This window comes from Crotalus tigris, unplaced genomic scaffold, assembly GCF_016545835.1.
Source record: "Crotalus tigris isolate CLP2741 ecotype Arizona unplaced genomic scaffold, ASM1654583v1 scf7180000018371.15429387391:27106975, whole genome shotgun sequence".
Taxonomy (NCBI): Eukaryota; Metazoa; Chordata; class Lepidosauria; order Squamata; family Viperidae; genus Crotalus; species Crotalus tigris.
In genome coordinates, this window is record NW_024096970.1 from 26,360,149 (window position 1) to 26,376,174 (window position 16,026).

The 16,026-nt window shown below is 33.0% G+C and overlaps 1 protein-coding gene across 2 annotated transcripts in view; it reads left to right on the forward strand.

Moving 5' to 3' along the window:
* The window catches only part of STRN3 (striatin 3), a 46,979-nt gene extending 35,154 nt beyond the window's left edge, over positions 1–11,825 (forward strand). For both annotated transcript variants that reach the window (XM_039351909.1, XM_039351910.1), the window contains 10 exons: positions 108–248; positions 2,906–3,039; positions 5,260–5,435; positions 5,535–5,582; positions 5,857–5,978; positions 6,294–6,461; positions 6,907–7,047; positions 7,762–7,869; positions 9,977–10,063; positions 10,153–11,825. In XM_039351909.1, coding sequence (XP_039207843.1) covers positions 108–248; positions 2,906–3,039; positions 5,260–5,435; positions 5,535–5,582; positions 5,857–5,978; positions 6,294–6,461; positions 6,907–7,047; positions 7,762–7,869; positions 9,977–10,063; positions 10,153–10,322 — 1,295 coding nt within the window. In that variant the 3' untranslated portion in view covers positions 10,323–11,825. The remainder of the gene's footprint in view (positions 1–107; positions 249–2,905; positions 3,040–5,259; positions 5,436–5,534; positions 5,583–5,856; positions 5,979–6,293; positions 6,462–6,906; positions 7,048–7,761; positions 7,870–9,976; positions 10,064–10,152) is intronic.
* The last annotated feature ends 4,201 nt before the right edge of the window (positions 11,826–16,026 follow it).

Consider the following 16,026-nt stretch of genomic DNA (forward strand, 5'->3'; position numbering starts at 1 on the left):
CAACATCACATTAAAACAATATTAATTAGCAAACTGGGCGTGTAAATGGATATCAATTTAAGAGGGAGCAATAAAATGAAACTTTGCTTCTGACATTAAATTTACAGGGGTCAACAGGACAAAACTGCACGACATGATCTCTGATCTGGGCGATGATGAGCTATCCCACATCCCTTCAGGAGTCATTAATCAATCTAGGCCACCCTCTTCTAGAATGACTGATCATGAAGGTGCAAGAGCAGAGGAAGGTACAACAAATTCACCTATTTATTTGTATTTAGAAATTTTGATTTAAAAAACACATATTTATAGCCCATGAACCAGATGCCTATATTAAGATGTGCTTGCAACTTGGTTCTGAAAAGTCTACCGCTTCACATTTACCACTTTTGTTTTGAATGATAGAAAATTGATACTTAAAATTGAGTTTAAAAGCATATATACATAGAATAAATGAACTTAATAAAACAACAATAGCGAGCAACAAATTATAAGAAATGAATAAAATAAATTTTCTGGTGAGGAGAGATTTCTTTCTGTTTTATTCATTCTAGTGTAAGATTTCCCCCCCAAAAGTTGCATTCACAGTAACTGGCGGCACCAATATAGAATATAATTGATTTTTAGCAGTTGCTAATAGATTTTGGAATATGTAAATAAGTGCTAATCATAATTACATATTCATCAACTTTGAATATTTAGTGCAATTTGTGCTCTAAATATTCCCGCCAGCAAAATAGAACATTTCCTTAAAAAAACACAAATATTTCCAAGTGAACAAATGGATTACAATGTATAACCTTTGATATATTAGATTTATGTAGCAAACTATGGACATTCACGTAAACATTTTTTATGTTTGTTGGTCCACTGTCACTATTATTCATCCTGGATCCTTTATTGTCAGCAAGAGATGTACTTTGCAGAATCGTGGCCTCAAATGTGTCAGTCAAACATCTACCCTACATATGCACAGAACTGCTGTCAAACCACCTTTTCTCCTGATTAACAGTGTTTGAGTTATTAAGCTATTCAAAGAGATATGTGGTCACTTTTATGATATGCAACGTAGCTGTATAGATCTGCTTATGATGCATAGAGGAATGGATGTATGACTTCATCACAGTGCAAAATTCAGACATTCCATGTTGAAGTTTATTTTAAATAAATAAAAAATAAATTTTATCTTCCTTTGTCAATACCAAAGTATATCCTAATAATGAAAGGGATTTTTTAAAAAAAAATTCCAATATTCTTTGCATATGCATGAATTTTTTGGTCATTTTCTTGTTTTGTAATTTCAGTGAGCTCTCCAATACCAAGAAATATAGTCTTTACATCATTATAAATAAATAAAACTACATCATTCTTTATATATGTTTTTCTCTAACAATAATCGCAATGAAAACTAATTGAACTTAAGATGAAGCGTGTGCCTGAAAGATTTCTAAGATAAATAACCTGATATCTAAATGTAAATATAGAACATCCTTAAAATCCATATGAAAAGTTTCAATGGTTTGAAACCATTTTGCTTTATTAATTACATTTGAAAAAGTGATTCATTTTTTCAAACTATTTTTTAGGGAGGAGAAGCGATGTGCTTTATTTAACAGATTCACTGGATGTTCCCTACTGGAGGAAGTTGGATTTTTGTTGATTTTTCAGCTTCCAAGGCCACCTGCTACTTTCTGAGAGTAGCACTTTCCTATAAAACAGTTTTTAAAGCTTTGTTTTTGGAGTAGTGAAAGGAGAAGAAAATAAGAACATTTCCTTTCTTACTTCCCCCTAGAAGAAGAATTCTGCTTATAGTTAAAATATAACTATTCCAATATTGTATGATGTGTTTAAAAATTTATTGGATTTTTTACCTTCTGCAATCTAACACACTCTCATTGGCTTACAAATACAATAAAACCCCAATAAAAAGCAAAAATGCAAAAAAAATAGAAAAGGAGTAAAATCCATAAAGCATAGAATACCAAAATAATGCGCTGCCATTACTCAAACACCTTTCAACATATTTCAGAAGATTGCAACAGAAGGAACAAATCTAACTTCAAGTGGGAAGCCATTCTGAAAGGCTGTCTCTATCAAGCAAACAATAACACTAATGAATATCACTTCTCTTTGACCTCCCAAAATTAGGGAACAATTCCCTAATTTTTTTCCAGCAAAATCATAATGGTTAGACCAATTTCTGTTAGGGAGATGTGGTCTTTTAGGTAGCTTGCTGCCAAGCCATAAAGAGCTTTTTGGTTAACACTGTATTTTTATTTATTGATTTACTTAATTTATATGGCTGCCCATTTCACATAAGCGTCTCTTCTTTCTCTCTCTCTCTGCATTGTAATACTCTACATATATAGTGATGAGGGCATGAGTCATTGTTGCAAAATATTTGCTTCATTAAAATGAAATGGGAAAACTATTTTGTAAAGCAATTGTGTAAGAGGAAATAATCCCCATAATCTCTTCTGCATCCTTCCTCCTCCTCCAAGTTCTTTAAAGAGATGCGAGAGGGCAGGATGATGCAGAGGGGAGTTGAGGGGATATGTCCATTGCAAGAAAGGAAAAGAATATGCTTTTGAAAAGGTGAAGCAAATCAGTTGCATTCTTTCTTATGTGTAGTCCTTCATCAAATAGGTATAATAATTAAAATTGGCTTTGACTTTCTGCAATAATTGATAGTTTTATATTATGTAATAATAATCGAAATAATTCTGCATAACACTTTGTGATCTCATGTTATGTTAATAGTTATTAAATTATAAATTGCAAAACTATTCGGATAAGCAGAAAAATTCTGCATTTATGCTGGGTATATTTTTATAATACTTAGTTAAGTCTTTAAGCGCATATATTAATTTACATCACTTAATAAATGGTGTTTTGTTTCTTATAGCTGAGCCTATAACGTTTCCATCTGGAGGGGGCAAGTCGTTTATTATGGGTTCAGATGATGTATTGTTAAGTGTACTAGGCCTTGGGGATCTTGCAGATTTGACTGTGGCAAATGATGCAGATTACAGTTATGATGTAAGTATAACATGTTTAACACCTGATATCTTTTTTTTTATTAAAAGTTTTAAAGATTTTATACAATATATATCCCAAATCCCTCCCACCCCTCCCCCACTTCCCAGAGCTGATTACAGGGTTACAAATAAACAATCATAATCTAACTAACATTATCCAACTATACTAACAATCAAATCCATAACATACTTTAACTCCTTTTCAAGATAAATATTAACAAATTAAAAACGAAAATAATAATATAATTAAACCATAATACTATAACTAATATAAATTCAATCATATTAAACTATTAATAATAATCTAAAATTTATTCATAAGCTAGATAATACTTTTTAGTCTCATATTTATTTTGAATATAATCTATCCATCTTCTCCAAACTGAAATATATCTTTCTTGTGAATAGTCCTTCAAGTAAGCGGAGATTTTTGCCATTTCTGCTAAATTAGACACCTTGAGTATCCATTCTTCCATAGTAGGCAAAGAATCTTTCTTCCAATATTGCCCCACCAATAATCTTGCAGCTGTTATAAGATTCAACATCAAATTAATTTCTTCAACATCAAAATCTACAATAACACCTAACAAAAATAATTGTGGCGTTAACTTTATCTTTCTCTTAAAAATCTTTTGAATGTTCCACCAAATCTTAATCCAAAAAGCTTTTATATTTCTACAAGTCCACCAAATATGAAAATAAGTTGCATCTAAGCTTCCACATCTCCAACATTTGGGCTGTAAATTAGGATACATACAGGACAGCTTTTGAGGATCCAAATGCCACCTATAAAACATTTTATAAAAATTTTCTCTTAAATTTTGAGCTTGAGTAAATTTTACATTTCTAACCCAAATTGTCTCCCATGCATCCAATAGAATCGGCTCTTGAATATTTTGAGCCCATTTTACCATACAGTCTTTAACTAACTCCGTTTCAGAATCCAATTCTATTAAAACATTATAAATTCTCTTTATATGGGCTCGAGTTTGATCTTTAAAACACCTGATATCTTTTAACTGAACCAAGAACTTTGGGAATGTTCAGAATGCTGTTTCCCATCTGTGACAATTTCCAGGTATATGGACTTCAAATCCCAGAACATCACAGCTAGCATGGCTATTTACATGAATTCGAGGAGTTGGAAATGCACATCCTGGAAGTTACCACTATTAAGAAACACTGCTTTAGAACCATCAATAATGTTGCAGTATTATGATATACATTCATCTAAATCCTGTAAATTGATAATTTCTGGTTGGAGAGTCAACACAAAAAAATATACTGTACCACATATTTATGGAATGCATTGAATGAACATTCACTATCTTCATTGGGAAAATTATGTGAAGATTTAGATTTAACAACTGGTAGTACCTAATTTAGCAGGAACTAAATGTACTCATTCCAAGGATATTGGTTTGGAAGTGTTTTGCCATAACATTTTTATTTAGGTTAAGATCACAGTTTTGACTCAACTACTCCAACATACAAAATTTCTTCTCTTGTAGAAATCCATGCAATTTAGGATTATTCTTTTTTTTTTAAGTTTTTATTGATTTTTTAATACAATTCTGAGGGGAAATATGAAACTTGGTTAAGAGTTGAAACCATATTTTGACCACTGGAAACCTTTTGGTAATTTTGAAATATGACAAGTGTTGAAGTTTTAGTTTTTATAAAATTTTCAAGTAATTTCTCTGTATTTAAATGCAATACAGACATTTCTAGATAAGAGTTGAGCAGAAACAAACAATATGCCATAACAGGTAATCCTTGGTTTATAACCAGTCATTTAGCAGCTATTCGAATTATGATAGACCTATCGTGGGGCTACTTATAGATTCCCCCCCACACACACACACAAATACACATGTTATCAAACCTCAGCACTCAACATGGCCAAATGTATTGGTATTTGTAGCATCCCAAGGCCATGTCACCATGTTTTATGATAGTTTTGCCAAAAAAATGTCATTTATTTCTGGTTTTTGGCAAAACTGTGCCCATGGCAAATCATTAGTTTGCTTAATGGCTGTAACGTTCAGTTAACAACTGGTAGAAAGTTGTAAAATTGCATTAGTCACATGATCAACCCATTTTAGAACTGTCACAACTTACAACTCTAGTAGTCAGGCTCCATTACAATAATCAATTGAGGACTACCTATATAGCTGTATGCTTTTGTTACTTATGTTAACATTATTCATTTTTATTTTAGCTGCCAGCCAACAAAGATGCTTTTAGAAAAACATGGAATCCTAAATATACATTGCGCAGCCATTTTGATGGAGTGCGAGCATTAGCTTTCCATCCTGTGGAGCCTGTGCTGGTTACAGCCTCTGAGGATCATACTCTAAAACTTTGGAACTTACAAAAAACAGTACCTGCCAAAAAGCAAGTATATATTTACATATGTTAAAAGACATGGAAGTTCTGAAGTTTAAATACTTAAAGATAATGCTTACAGATTGCTTTTTGACATTTTTATTTTAGGAGTGCCTCATTAGATGTGGAACCTATTTACACATTCAGAGCCCATATGTAAGTATTTTTAATATTTTAATATTCCTAACAAAAGCTTCTCCAAGTTCTACATCAGAAATTGTTGATTTGATATTCTTATTTACAAATGGGAAAAGAGGAAGGACTTAATACTTTTAATCATAGTATTAAATATGGCTTATATACAACTTATAGATTCAATAGCAAAGTCATATGTTTATGTTCTAAAAATGTTGATAATCTGAACTTTCTAGATTTAAAATTGTAATTGTTGTTTCATTCATAGTAATGTAGTCCCTTTGTTTTTAAATAGTGGACCTGTGTTATCCTTGGCAATTAGTTCTAACGGAGAACAATGTTTTAGTGGTGGTATTGATGCAACTATTCAGTGGTGGAATATGCCTAGCCCTAATGTGGACCCGTATGATACATATGGTAAGCTTTATCTATAAATGTTGTGATGTGAAGTATCAGTCACATAATTAACCTCTCTGAGATAACCTTTATATGTTGCATAATAAACTGAACGATTGCTCATATGAATTTAAATTACAATATTTTCTATGATCTTTGGACTGATCTCAGTCGAGATTCATATAGCATGTTAATTAAGGTGTGAACTAACGTCATTAGCAGTGTTAAATTTGGCAGTTGTGGTTTTAGTAAAATAGTTGTAGCATGAGCTAAATTAATACTAGTTGAGAAATATTCAGATGTTTAAAAAAATTAACTTTTTTTATTTTTCTACAGAGCCAAATGTTCTAGCAGGCACATTAATTGCTCACACAGATGCTGTCTGGGATCTCGCTTATAGTGGTATAAAGAATCACTTACTATCTTGTTCAGCAGATGGCAGTATTAGGTTGTGGAATCCACCTGAAAAAGTATCCTGCATTTGCACTTACAATGGAAATAGAGGTGAGTTATAAGATGGTCTTTACTTTTTTTAAAAAAACGTTCAGAAGAGTAAATCAAATAATACTAAAAAGTTGATTAATAGTAATTATAGAAATCAAAAATTTAATACATAATTGTAATAATTCTAACATTCTAACAGAAGTTTTTTTACCACATACTTTGGCTATATATTGATGCCTTCTTGGTACATCTGGGACAGTGGTCCAGATAGTGTGGGAAGAGATGGTATCCTATCCATTTATTTTAGGATGGCAAAGATACTAGCAATCAATGGAATTGGTTTTAAAGAAAGGTAGGTAGGATTTAATTATTTTCCAGATAGATTTATTATGTTATGAATTAATACTTCTAAGAAAACACTGGATAAAGAAATGTAAAAATTTGACTGTAACAAATAAATAGTTTTTACAGAATCTGTGTGGGTTTTTTCCCCTGTATGCTTTAGAATATGGAATACCCACATCAGTTGACTTCATAGGCTGTGATCCTGCCCATATGGTGACATCATTCAGCACTGGCAACACTGTCATCTATGATTTGGAAACATCCCAGTCACTGGTAATGCTGTCCTCACAAACAGATTCTGGTAAGTTTGTTTCTTTTGTTTCAGTTTCTTTGCTTGAACTTAATCTTATAAGCATATTGCATCAAATTGGCAGAATTGTTTTGCATACCAAATTGAAATGGTTCAAGTTCTAAACATTTAGGATAATGAACTGCAATGTATACAATGAATCAGGGGTGTCAAACTTGCAACATCACGTGACATGTCGCAACATATCGCGACTTTTTCTCCATTGCTGGCAATGAAGTGGGTGCGGTTTCAGCATGATGTATCCGGCCCGCGGGCCAGCAGTTTGACACCCCTGCAATGAATCATTGTTTATCTTGAGCTCTGATGCTTTTATATCTCCTTATTTGTACACAAGAAGAGAAATTAAAAGTTGTATGGTTTCAGCTTGCTGCAGACTAAGTTTTGCCATTTCTAATTAAATGCTTTGCCACAGATTGGATGGAAATTTCTACTCTCTGGTATTCAAAGGAAACAAATAATCAGGGGAGAAGGTCAAATTTGAAATTTGCCATTATTCTATCTCATAATAAAGATTGCAGTTTTTAACTTCTGTGGAAATTTCTGCATGTATCCTTACTGGAAGTTTCCTAGCAGAGTTAGCTAATTTAATAACATAGTAATAGTTTTAATGATTTTGAAACATAAGACTAAAACAAGCTGTCTATATTAATGCTTCCTTAATTCCTTACACTTAAAGTATAATAATTGCCTGTGTTTCATTCCTAGGATTGCAATCAAGCAATCACATTAACAGAGTAGTAAGTCATCCTACGCTTCCTGTAACAATAACAGCTCATGAAGATAGACATATAAAGTTTTTTGACAATAAAACGGGTAAGGAAATAAAGTTTTCTTGAGATTTCCAAGTTTTCTATTTCATCTTTTTCTTGCATTTTGGCTTATTTGAATATTCGCCCTGTCTTTATTATTCAGTTTTTCCTTCTGCTTTTCTTTCCTAATCCCCAGTCTCCACATTTCTATTTACCTTTTTTGTCTTTTCTTTCTTTGATCTGTTCTTTCATCATAACAGTGATTGGAAGAGAGCATGTTCATCTGACTGTAATGGTTGGTCTCAGCTTGTTTTCTTAAGCTTCAGGTTAGAAGTATTATTTGATGAATTTTTCAAAGGGATTAAGAAGTCATTAGGATCTAAATTTTGAAGCCTTTTTGTGTGAATCAGAGAATGTTTTCTAATAGTTACTGACCTATTTCCTGTTTCTATTAATCTGTTAATGACTATAATTACATTTTGAAATCAGGTTTACCAACCCAGTAAGTATTTCATCCTGGCACTCATAAGGGATCAGAATAAAACTTAGTACATTTCAAAAGAAGATAAATGTTATATTAACAGGGCTTTAACACTCTCCTTTAAATGCTGCAGATTCAAGGGCAAACTAATGGATAAAGCATGGTTTTTAATGCTTCTGGACTTGAGAAACATCTAGCTGGATTCTGTTGAAAAAAGAGCTGAATTACATAGAGTAATCTAATAAACAATTATTTTCTTTTTCTTATATATTTGGCAGGCTCTCTAGCCTTCTCAGATAATAAATTAAATATTTTAAAACATAATAAAAAAGAAAGAAAAAATATAAATAGGAAAGAGATGTACAAGTATTATAAAATTCAGTAAGCATTTCAAAGTAACTTGTTTGATTCTCTATATTAGAATATCTTAAGTTAATTTAAAATTTCAGATTAATGTTGGCATCAAAATAGAACGTAATAAATTGTTAATGAGAAATTACAATTTCTGTTTCATCTAAATATTCTATCACTATTTAACAGAGAAATTTTAAATCTTAAAATCATATGTTAGGTGAAACCCAAACTTCAGGTACAATCTACACCTATATAGTAGTAAAATTATAATATAGAAATGGTATCCCTGTTGAATTCAATATGAGATTTTATTTTTAAATATAAGGTTCTTGGTGACATTACACAACTCAGATGGTAAACATATTACATAGGTAATTTTCAACTTACAGCCACAGTTGAGCCCAGACTTTCTGTTGCTAAGTGAGACATTTGTTAAGTGAGTTTTGTCCATTTTGCAACCTTTCTTTCCATAGTTGTGAAGTGAATCACTGCAGTTGTTAAGTTAGTAACACGGTTGTTAAGGTGGATCACTGCTTGTCAGAAAGTCGCAAAACCCCATCGTAAATATGAGTCAGTTGTCAAGCATCCAGATCACATGGCCAGAGGGATGCTGCAATGCTTATAAGTGTGAAAAATGGTCAGTCACTTTTTTCAGTGCCATTGTAACTTTGAACAGTCATTAAATGAGCTGTTCAAGGACTGCCTGTACGTCCGCAGTCTAACATACTGTTCTACAGAAAGGATTGTACATAATTTCCAGTGAAAAGAACAGTGTATCCTAGCAACTATAACCACACCTTCCACTTTGGTATACTTTGTGGCAATATGAAGTTTGATAATATTTCAGTCTGTTGAAAAGAGAATTCAACTTTCAGAATTTGTTTGAATTGGTAATTATTTACCAGAATTGTTGGGTTTTGCAGCATTGCCACCAAATGAGAAAAAATTATCCATCCCAGTTATTATATTTCTGGACAGCCATTGAGATGACCTTGAAGAAACTCTGCAGCAACAGAAACAAAAACATACTTTTGTAAGTTGTTGCCATGTAGTTTTTTCAAAGTCATTTCTGTTGCTTTTCCCAATTTCCAGCATTTTTAGAGAATGAATTGTTTATCAGTCAACACTGAAGCAAAAGACCTTGTGCCAGTTTTTTCTAATTGTTAAGTTCACTACAAATTTAATATCTTTCTTTTGATACTATCATTGTTGCATGTCAATTCTGTTTAAATTTTGTATCACACTCTTGTTTTTTCTTCCAGTCACATATTTATTTTACCCTTTAACAAAGTATAAATCTTTATTCTTCATATATATTATGTACGTTAATATTTAGGTAAAATGATCCATTCGATGGTTGCTCATTTGGATGCTGTCACAAGCTTAGCTGTGGATCCTAATGGAATCTACTTGATGTCTGGAAGTAAGTTAACAAGCTCCTGTATTGCCAAGAGACTTTGTAATAATGCATTGTGTTTCATTTATAACACTTCTGTTTATCTCTTCATTCAGGTCATGACTGCTCTATTCGATTATGGAACTTGGACAGCAAAACATGTGTGCAAGAAATAACAGCCCATAGAAAAAAGCTGGATGAATCCATTTATGATGTAGCTTTTCACCCATCAAAAGCATACATTGCAAGTGCAGGTGCCGATGCTCTTGCCAAAGTATTTGTGTGACACAGTAAAGCAAGCCTGCACCTTTGTAGCAGGTTTGCCTGGACAAAAAGAGGGAATGCATCACTGCCATCACTGTAAAGGTTACTGATGACACTACATGTAACCCGCCTCAGCAGAGACTGTGTTTGGGGCAGGTATAAATTGGTCAGATTGCAATCACATGAATAATACTGGGCTGATTCATTTAACTGTAATTACTGTATTTTGAGGGGGTGGGGGGAAAGCAAACCAGTATTTGTAGCCTTGACTGGATACGAACTGAGCATTTGTTCCTTAGGTGTGTCTTTAAACGAACGTGGAATCAAATCTTATTAAAGACGTTTATTTTGGACTCTGTGTGCTGCCTTAGGGTTAGGAATGTGGTGCTCTTGTGGGGGTGAGGTGGGGGGGGAGTGAGCTCCAAGAGTAGCTTTCTTTGCATCTCTTAGTATTTTCTGTTTATCGGTCAAATGCCACAGAATCCCCTTTTAAACTTTTATTTTGCTTTAAAGAAAAAGGAACTAACTTAAAATATTTAGCATTAGTTGCACAAAATATTTCGATAAAATTCTAGTTTTTATATGTCTTTTATATATTTAGCCTGTCATAACAGTGCTCAAGATTGTATGGATGACATTTTTCTGCATTATAGTATCCTAAACCAGAGATCTTGCTGGCCTGCTGCCCTGTAATGACACGGTTCCCTTTGTTGCCTAACAAAGCTCTGCTGCATCCTTTCAATAGGATATTAATTCATCATCACTGCATTACCGGTTTCCTAAAGAACTGTAAAAAAAAGTGTGCAAAAGGAACACAGAGGAATTAAACATGTCCAGCCCTTCCAATGAACTTTTAAAATTAATCTTGACATCCTATCACTATGTGATATTTTGTACATCTTACTGTATTTACGAGATTATTTATCAAGGTTTACCCATCTGGCTAATGGCCTATTATTTATTTCACTTTTTGTTGAACTTTATATTCTTTTTATGTAGTATGTTAATGGGCCCTGTATATCTATTATGGCACTCTTTGAACAGTCTAAAATAGACTAAAAATGGGACATGTAATAGTTTTTAAGTTACAGACAAACTTTTTTTTTTTTCCAGCTACGTGTCTGGATTAAAGTTGATTCCAAGAAGTTGTTTCAGAACTTCTGGAGTGAAAATGTTTTTATTTGCAGTTCAGATAGAATGCAAAATTGTAGTTGAATCAAGAGTCAGAAATTGGCTGTGTTTTGAATTGTTATTCCTGCTTTTGATTTGTTTTTTTCAGATGTGCTTCAGTTTATAATGTAACTAAAGATTTTGTTTATGTAACTGCATGATTAAGACAATAAAGTATTTTTTCTAGTCTTCCACAAAAATCTTTTTGATCAGTTTGCGAGTTTTGTAAGTTTTCTGTTTTATGAACTATGAATCAGCAAATTTTTAAGATTGTACAACATAACAAAAAGTACCGCTGTTTAAAAAGATAATGTATATAAAATGCATATAATAAATACTAAATGGTGTACCTGTATATTACTGTTGGCTATATTTTGTGTAACAAAATTTATGTGTGCCATTTTGTTCTTTGAATAGCTGAACTATGAAATGAATGTTTAAATAGCACAAGTATTGTTTACATAGTTGAAATAACTTTTGGGTTTTTTTAAGCAGTTGTATTATGTTATCAATAATTTGGAACAGCACTCCTCCCTTACAAGGATTCTTTCAAGACATATATTCCTGGTATTTTTAAGTGGACAATATAATGGCAAGGTAACTTATTTTGTATTTTAATTCATAACAACAATGCTGCCTTTGATCAAGTGGACTTAAAGAATCTTGGGCTGGTTCTTTATCACCTACAATATTGAAAATATAATGTCTTTTTTTACTTTAGGGATAGATAATATATGTCATAGGGAATAGATAATATATGTAGACTTGCTAATTAATGTCAGGAGATATGTGAGTAGTTTTTTTTCTCATTCCCTGCCTCTCCTGGGCCAAAGAACTGTTAATTTCCACTCTGACAGTTAACAGAATTGACAGAGATTTCATTTTAACATAGATTATTAAAGATGGCATTTTGAATGGATTTGTATACTGCAGTAATAAGAATGACTTTCAAGTGGAATGGCAATCCATTGAATTTGCAGCCCCTCTCAAGTTTTTTGAGCCAAAAATATCAGTCAAAAGCTGTTGTTTGGCTAAATTTATTTTTGACAGGCAAGATAAAGTAACAGAAATAAAGTTATGTGGTGTTAATTACCATTTTAAAAGACCTTTACCATGGTTTACAGTTTTATAAATAGCAGGATTCAGAAAAAAAATGTGCTATGTAAATAGAAACAACTTTCTGAAGACAAAACAGTTCAAATCTTTAGTAATGAATCAATGTGCGATAGAATAATTCAAATTGAAAATTCTGATAGATATGCTACAGATGTGACAAAATGTTGAAAGTAAATAAAAATATTCAGAACAAAGCAACTTGTTACAAGGTCTATTTCATAGAAATAATTTACAGTTTTTAAACATTTCTTGTAACATTTAACAAGAACAGGACTGTTAATGGAAAATATATTTGAAATGTTTTTTGAAGCTAGAATAGAAGCTGAAAATTGAAACTCCATATTGTGTAGATTTCTGTTTCTATTCAGTTCAGAAACCCAGGCTTTCCAAACTTTTAAGATCTGTACTTTAGGAACCTGTTGAACATTTCGTTGATGAGACCTGTTTGCACAACCCCAAAACAGAATCTGTGGACAGTTTGGGGGTCTTTCTTGACTCACAGCTCCTGTTCAAAAACCAGGTGGCAGTTGCATTGATTGCATCCTTTCCTGGATCAGGAGGCCTGGTTCAAGGTCACTCATTTATCAGATACCTTCTGACTAGATTACTGCAATGTGCTCAGCATGGGGCTGCCCTTGGACCATCTGGAAACTGCAGCTGATCCAGATACAGCAGCACAGGGAATTATGAATGCATCTCAGTACACCTGTGTTACATTTTTGCTCCGTGAGTTGCACTAGCTCCCAGTATAAATAAAGGTGGAATTCAAAATGCTGGTGGTCACTCTATGATATGGAGTCAGATTTATTTTGTGGAACTGCCTCTCCATAACCCGGAGAAGTATATATTCCAATTCCTTCAATTACAGAATGTTATCTTACAGATCCTCAGAAAAATATTTTTTCTGCCACAGCACTTGCCCTTTGGAATATATTAATAAGAACAGATCTGCCTTTTATAAAAAATTGAAGACCTGGAAATCTTGAGATCAGATGCTCATTGAGAGATTCTTATTGTTTTGGGGCTTATCCTTAATACTTTTTTGTAGGTTTTTATTCTTTGTTAATACTGTTCTTTAATTCTTTCAATACTACTTTGTATTGGCGAGTTAGGCTGTCATATAAATAGAAGGAAGCCAATCATGCACCTCACATATTTGGTACCAAATTATAAAAATATTAACTTTCCCCCCCTTATTTATCCCTGGGTTGAGGTTTTGAGCTAAAGATTGCAAATCTATTTTGTTTTTCTGGGATCATTTGAAGCAAAAAAAGTATTTTGGAGTTTTTTTGTATTCAGAGCTACAAATATTCTTTTCTATTGGTACCAAGGTAGCCCACATTCCTTAAAAAATATCAAAAATATCTATTAGTCTATTGTTTATTTCACCAGTATCTTGCTTGCAAGCTAATGGTATTGCAGATATTCCAATGCACCGTTGCTGCTAATTTGTCATGCCGTTGTTTGTAGTCAGCCTGAGATCTTGCAGCAGCTAAGTAGAGTTTAACTGTTAATTGTTTCCTCTGCTTCTTTGCAGAGATGACATTTTACTGTTTGTTACTGTCTCCTCAATTTTGGCTTGATATGCATTTGTTCATAAAGCTTGACCTTGTTCAGCCAGAATGTACTTGCAACATTCCATTCCCACCTGTTTTCCTTGGTAAGTAGAGTCTGTCAGCATCATTGCATGGATGAAAGGAATGATTGCTGGTGGGGAGGTGTTTTTGTTCCCTGTTTAGCTTGTTGATTGTCTCTTTTGCATAGTATCTAGATATTGTTTATGTCTATGTGTCTTGGTAGCTAATTTGTCCAAGTGCTAGGCTTCTAGAAATTCCCTAGCATTTTTGGACTTAGCTTGGTCTAGGATGGTCAGGTTCCCCATTGAAATTATAGTTAAGTCGGTCCATATGCTGTGAAATTAAAGCATAGTTGCATTTGCAAGAACTTTGGAATAAACAGTTGGAATGCCACATTTAAATAAAATCAAACATGAATTTGAAAAAGTGATAAATATGTTATCTTAAGATAAAATTTACCTTTTTCATGCTAATTGGCCATCCAGAATGTTTAAGGATGGGTCATACATTTTGTTATGCTGGAACTGTAAAATGATGGAAAGCACATTTACTTGTCCTATTATCTCATTTTGATTGAATATTTAGTGGTTTGGGAAAGACATGGTTTAAAGAGACAATGTGATTTTGAATTATATTCATAATTACCCAATTGTGAATATTTGGAATTTATCATTATATGAATAACAATGAATTTAATTATCTGGAGAATAGCAAAAATTATTATTTTTCTACAGTGAAAAATAGTACCACCCTGGATTGATATGTTTTAATGCTCTAGTTCAGAACTGCTTCGTTAATGATATAATGGAAAGATGGATCAGTATTCCATGGGATAAAGCTTTAATTCTGTGTTTAAAAATGAAGCTCATATGCATTAAATATTTTTGCTCTTTTTGGATTGTTCTCCCTTTTTCTTTGTATGCTAAAGCAATATTTTTAAACAAACGTTAAATACTGATGTTTCTTGAAATAGTGGCACAATGGTTAAATGCATAACAAGACTTGGAAACTGTAACCTTTAGATCAGAAATTAAAGCAAAATTTAGTGATTACTCATAACACAGTAATCTAATCTCATATGTATAATTTGTTTTCAAAAATCAGCATTATTTGTACTGTGTTGCTTTTAATTTATATAGTAAATTTAAACATTGCGATATTTGATTATTGTGCTCAAGATAAACCATGCTCTGGCTAGGTTTTTAAAAAACTTCATTTGTGGACTTCAGGTTTGCCATTGCGGCACCTGCGGACGCAGGAAGGCGAGCTCCATCTTCTGCATCTGAATTCATCCTGCTGGGGGACTCTGGAAAGAGTCGAAAGTCGCCCTGTAGGGGCAACAAGCAAGGAGGGACTCCCACTTGATCGTGGGAAGGCTGCAGCCCTTCCATTTGATCCAGACCAGCCTTGCAAACGAGCAGGGGAGAAGACCGGCCATAGCAATATGGCTCGTCACTAAGCTGCTGACAGCCAGAGTCAAAATCACCATCAGGCACCTTTAAAGAAGCGTAGATGAAACTGGGTGAGATTTGATCTTCTCTTTAAGACTTTAAGTATTTTTTTTCCTGTAAAAGCTGCCCAAAGTATTTTTCCCCCCGTGAGGAGAGAGGGAAGGGAATTTCTACCCTACCCTCCAAGAAAAGTGGCAACTAACTACCCAGGGGAATCAAAGCAACTATAAGAACAATTTTAATCTAATTGGATCTATATGCTTTTGAAACTTGGGGACTAAAAGTTTTCCTATTCTTACTGGAGACGTTTGTTTTTATCTAAAAAAAGAAATAAAACTTGAAAAACTATCATAAATATTTTGGATTTAAGAAACTTTAAACGGCATTGGTGACATCCTGTGGCGAAGTATGG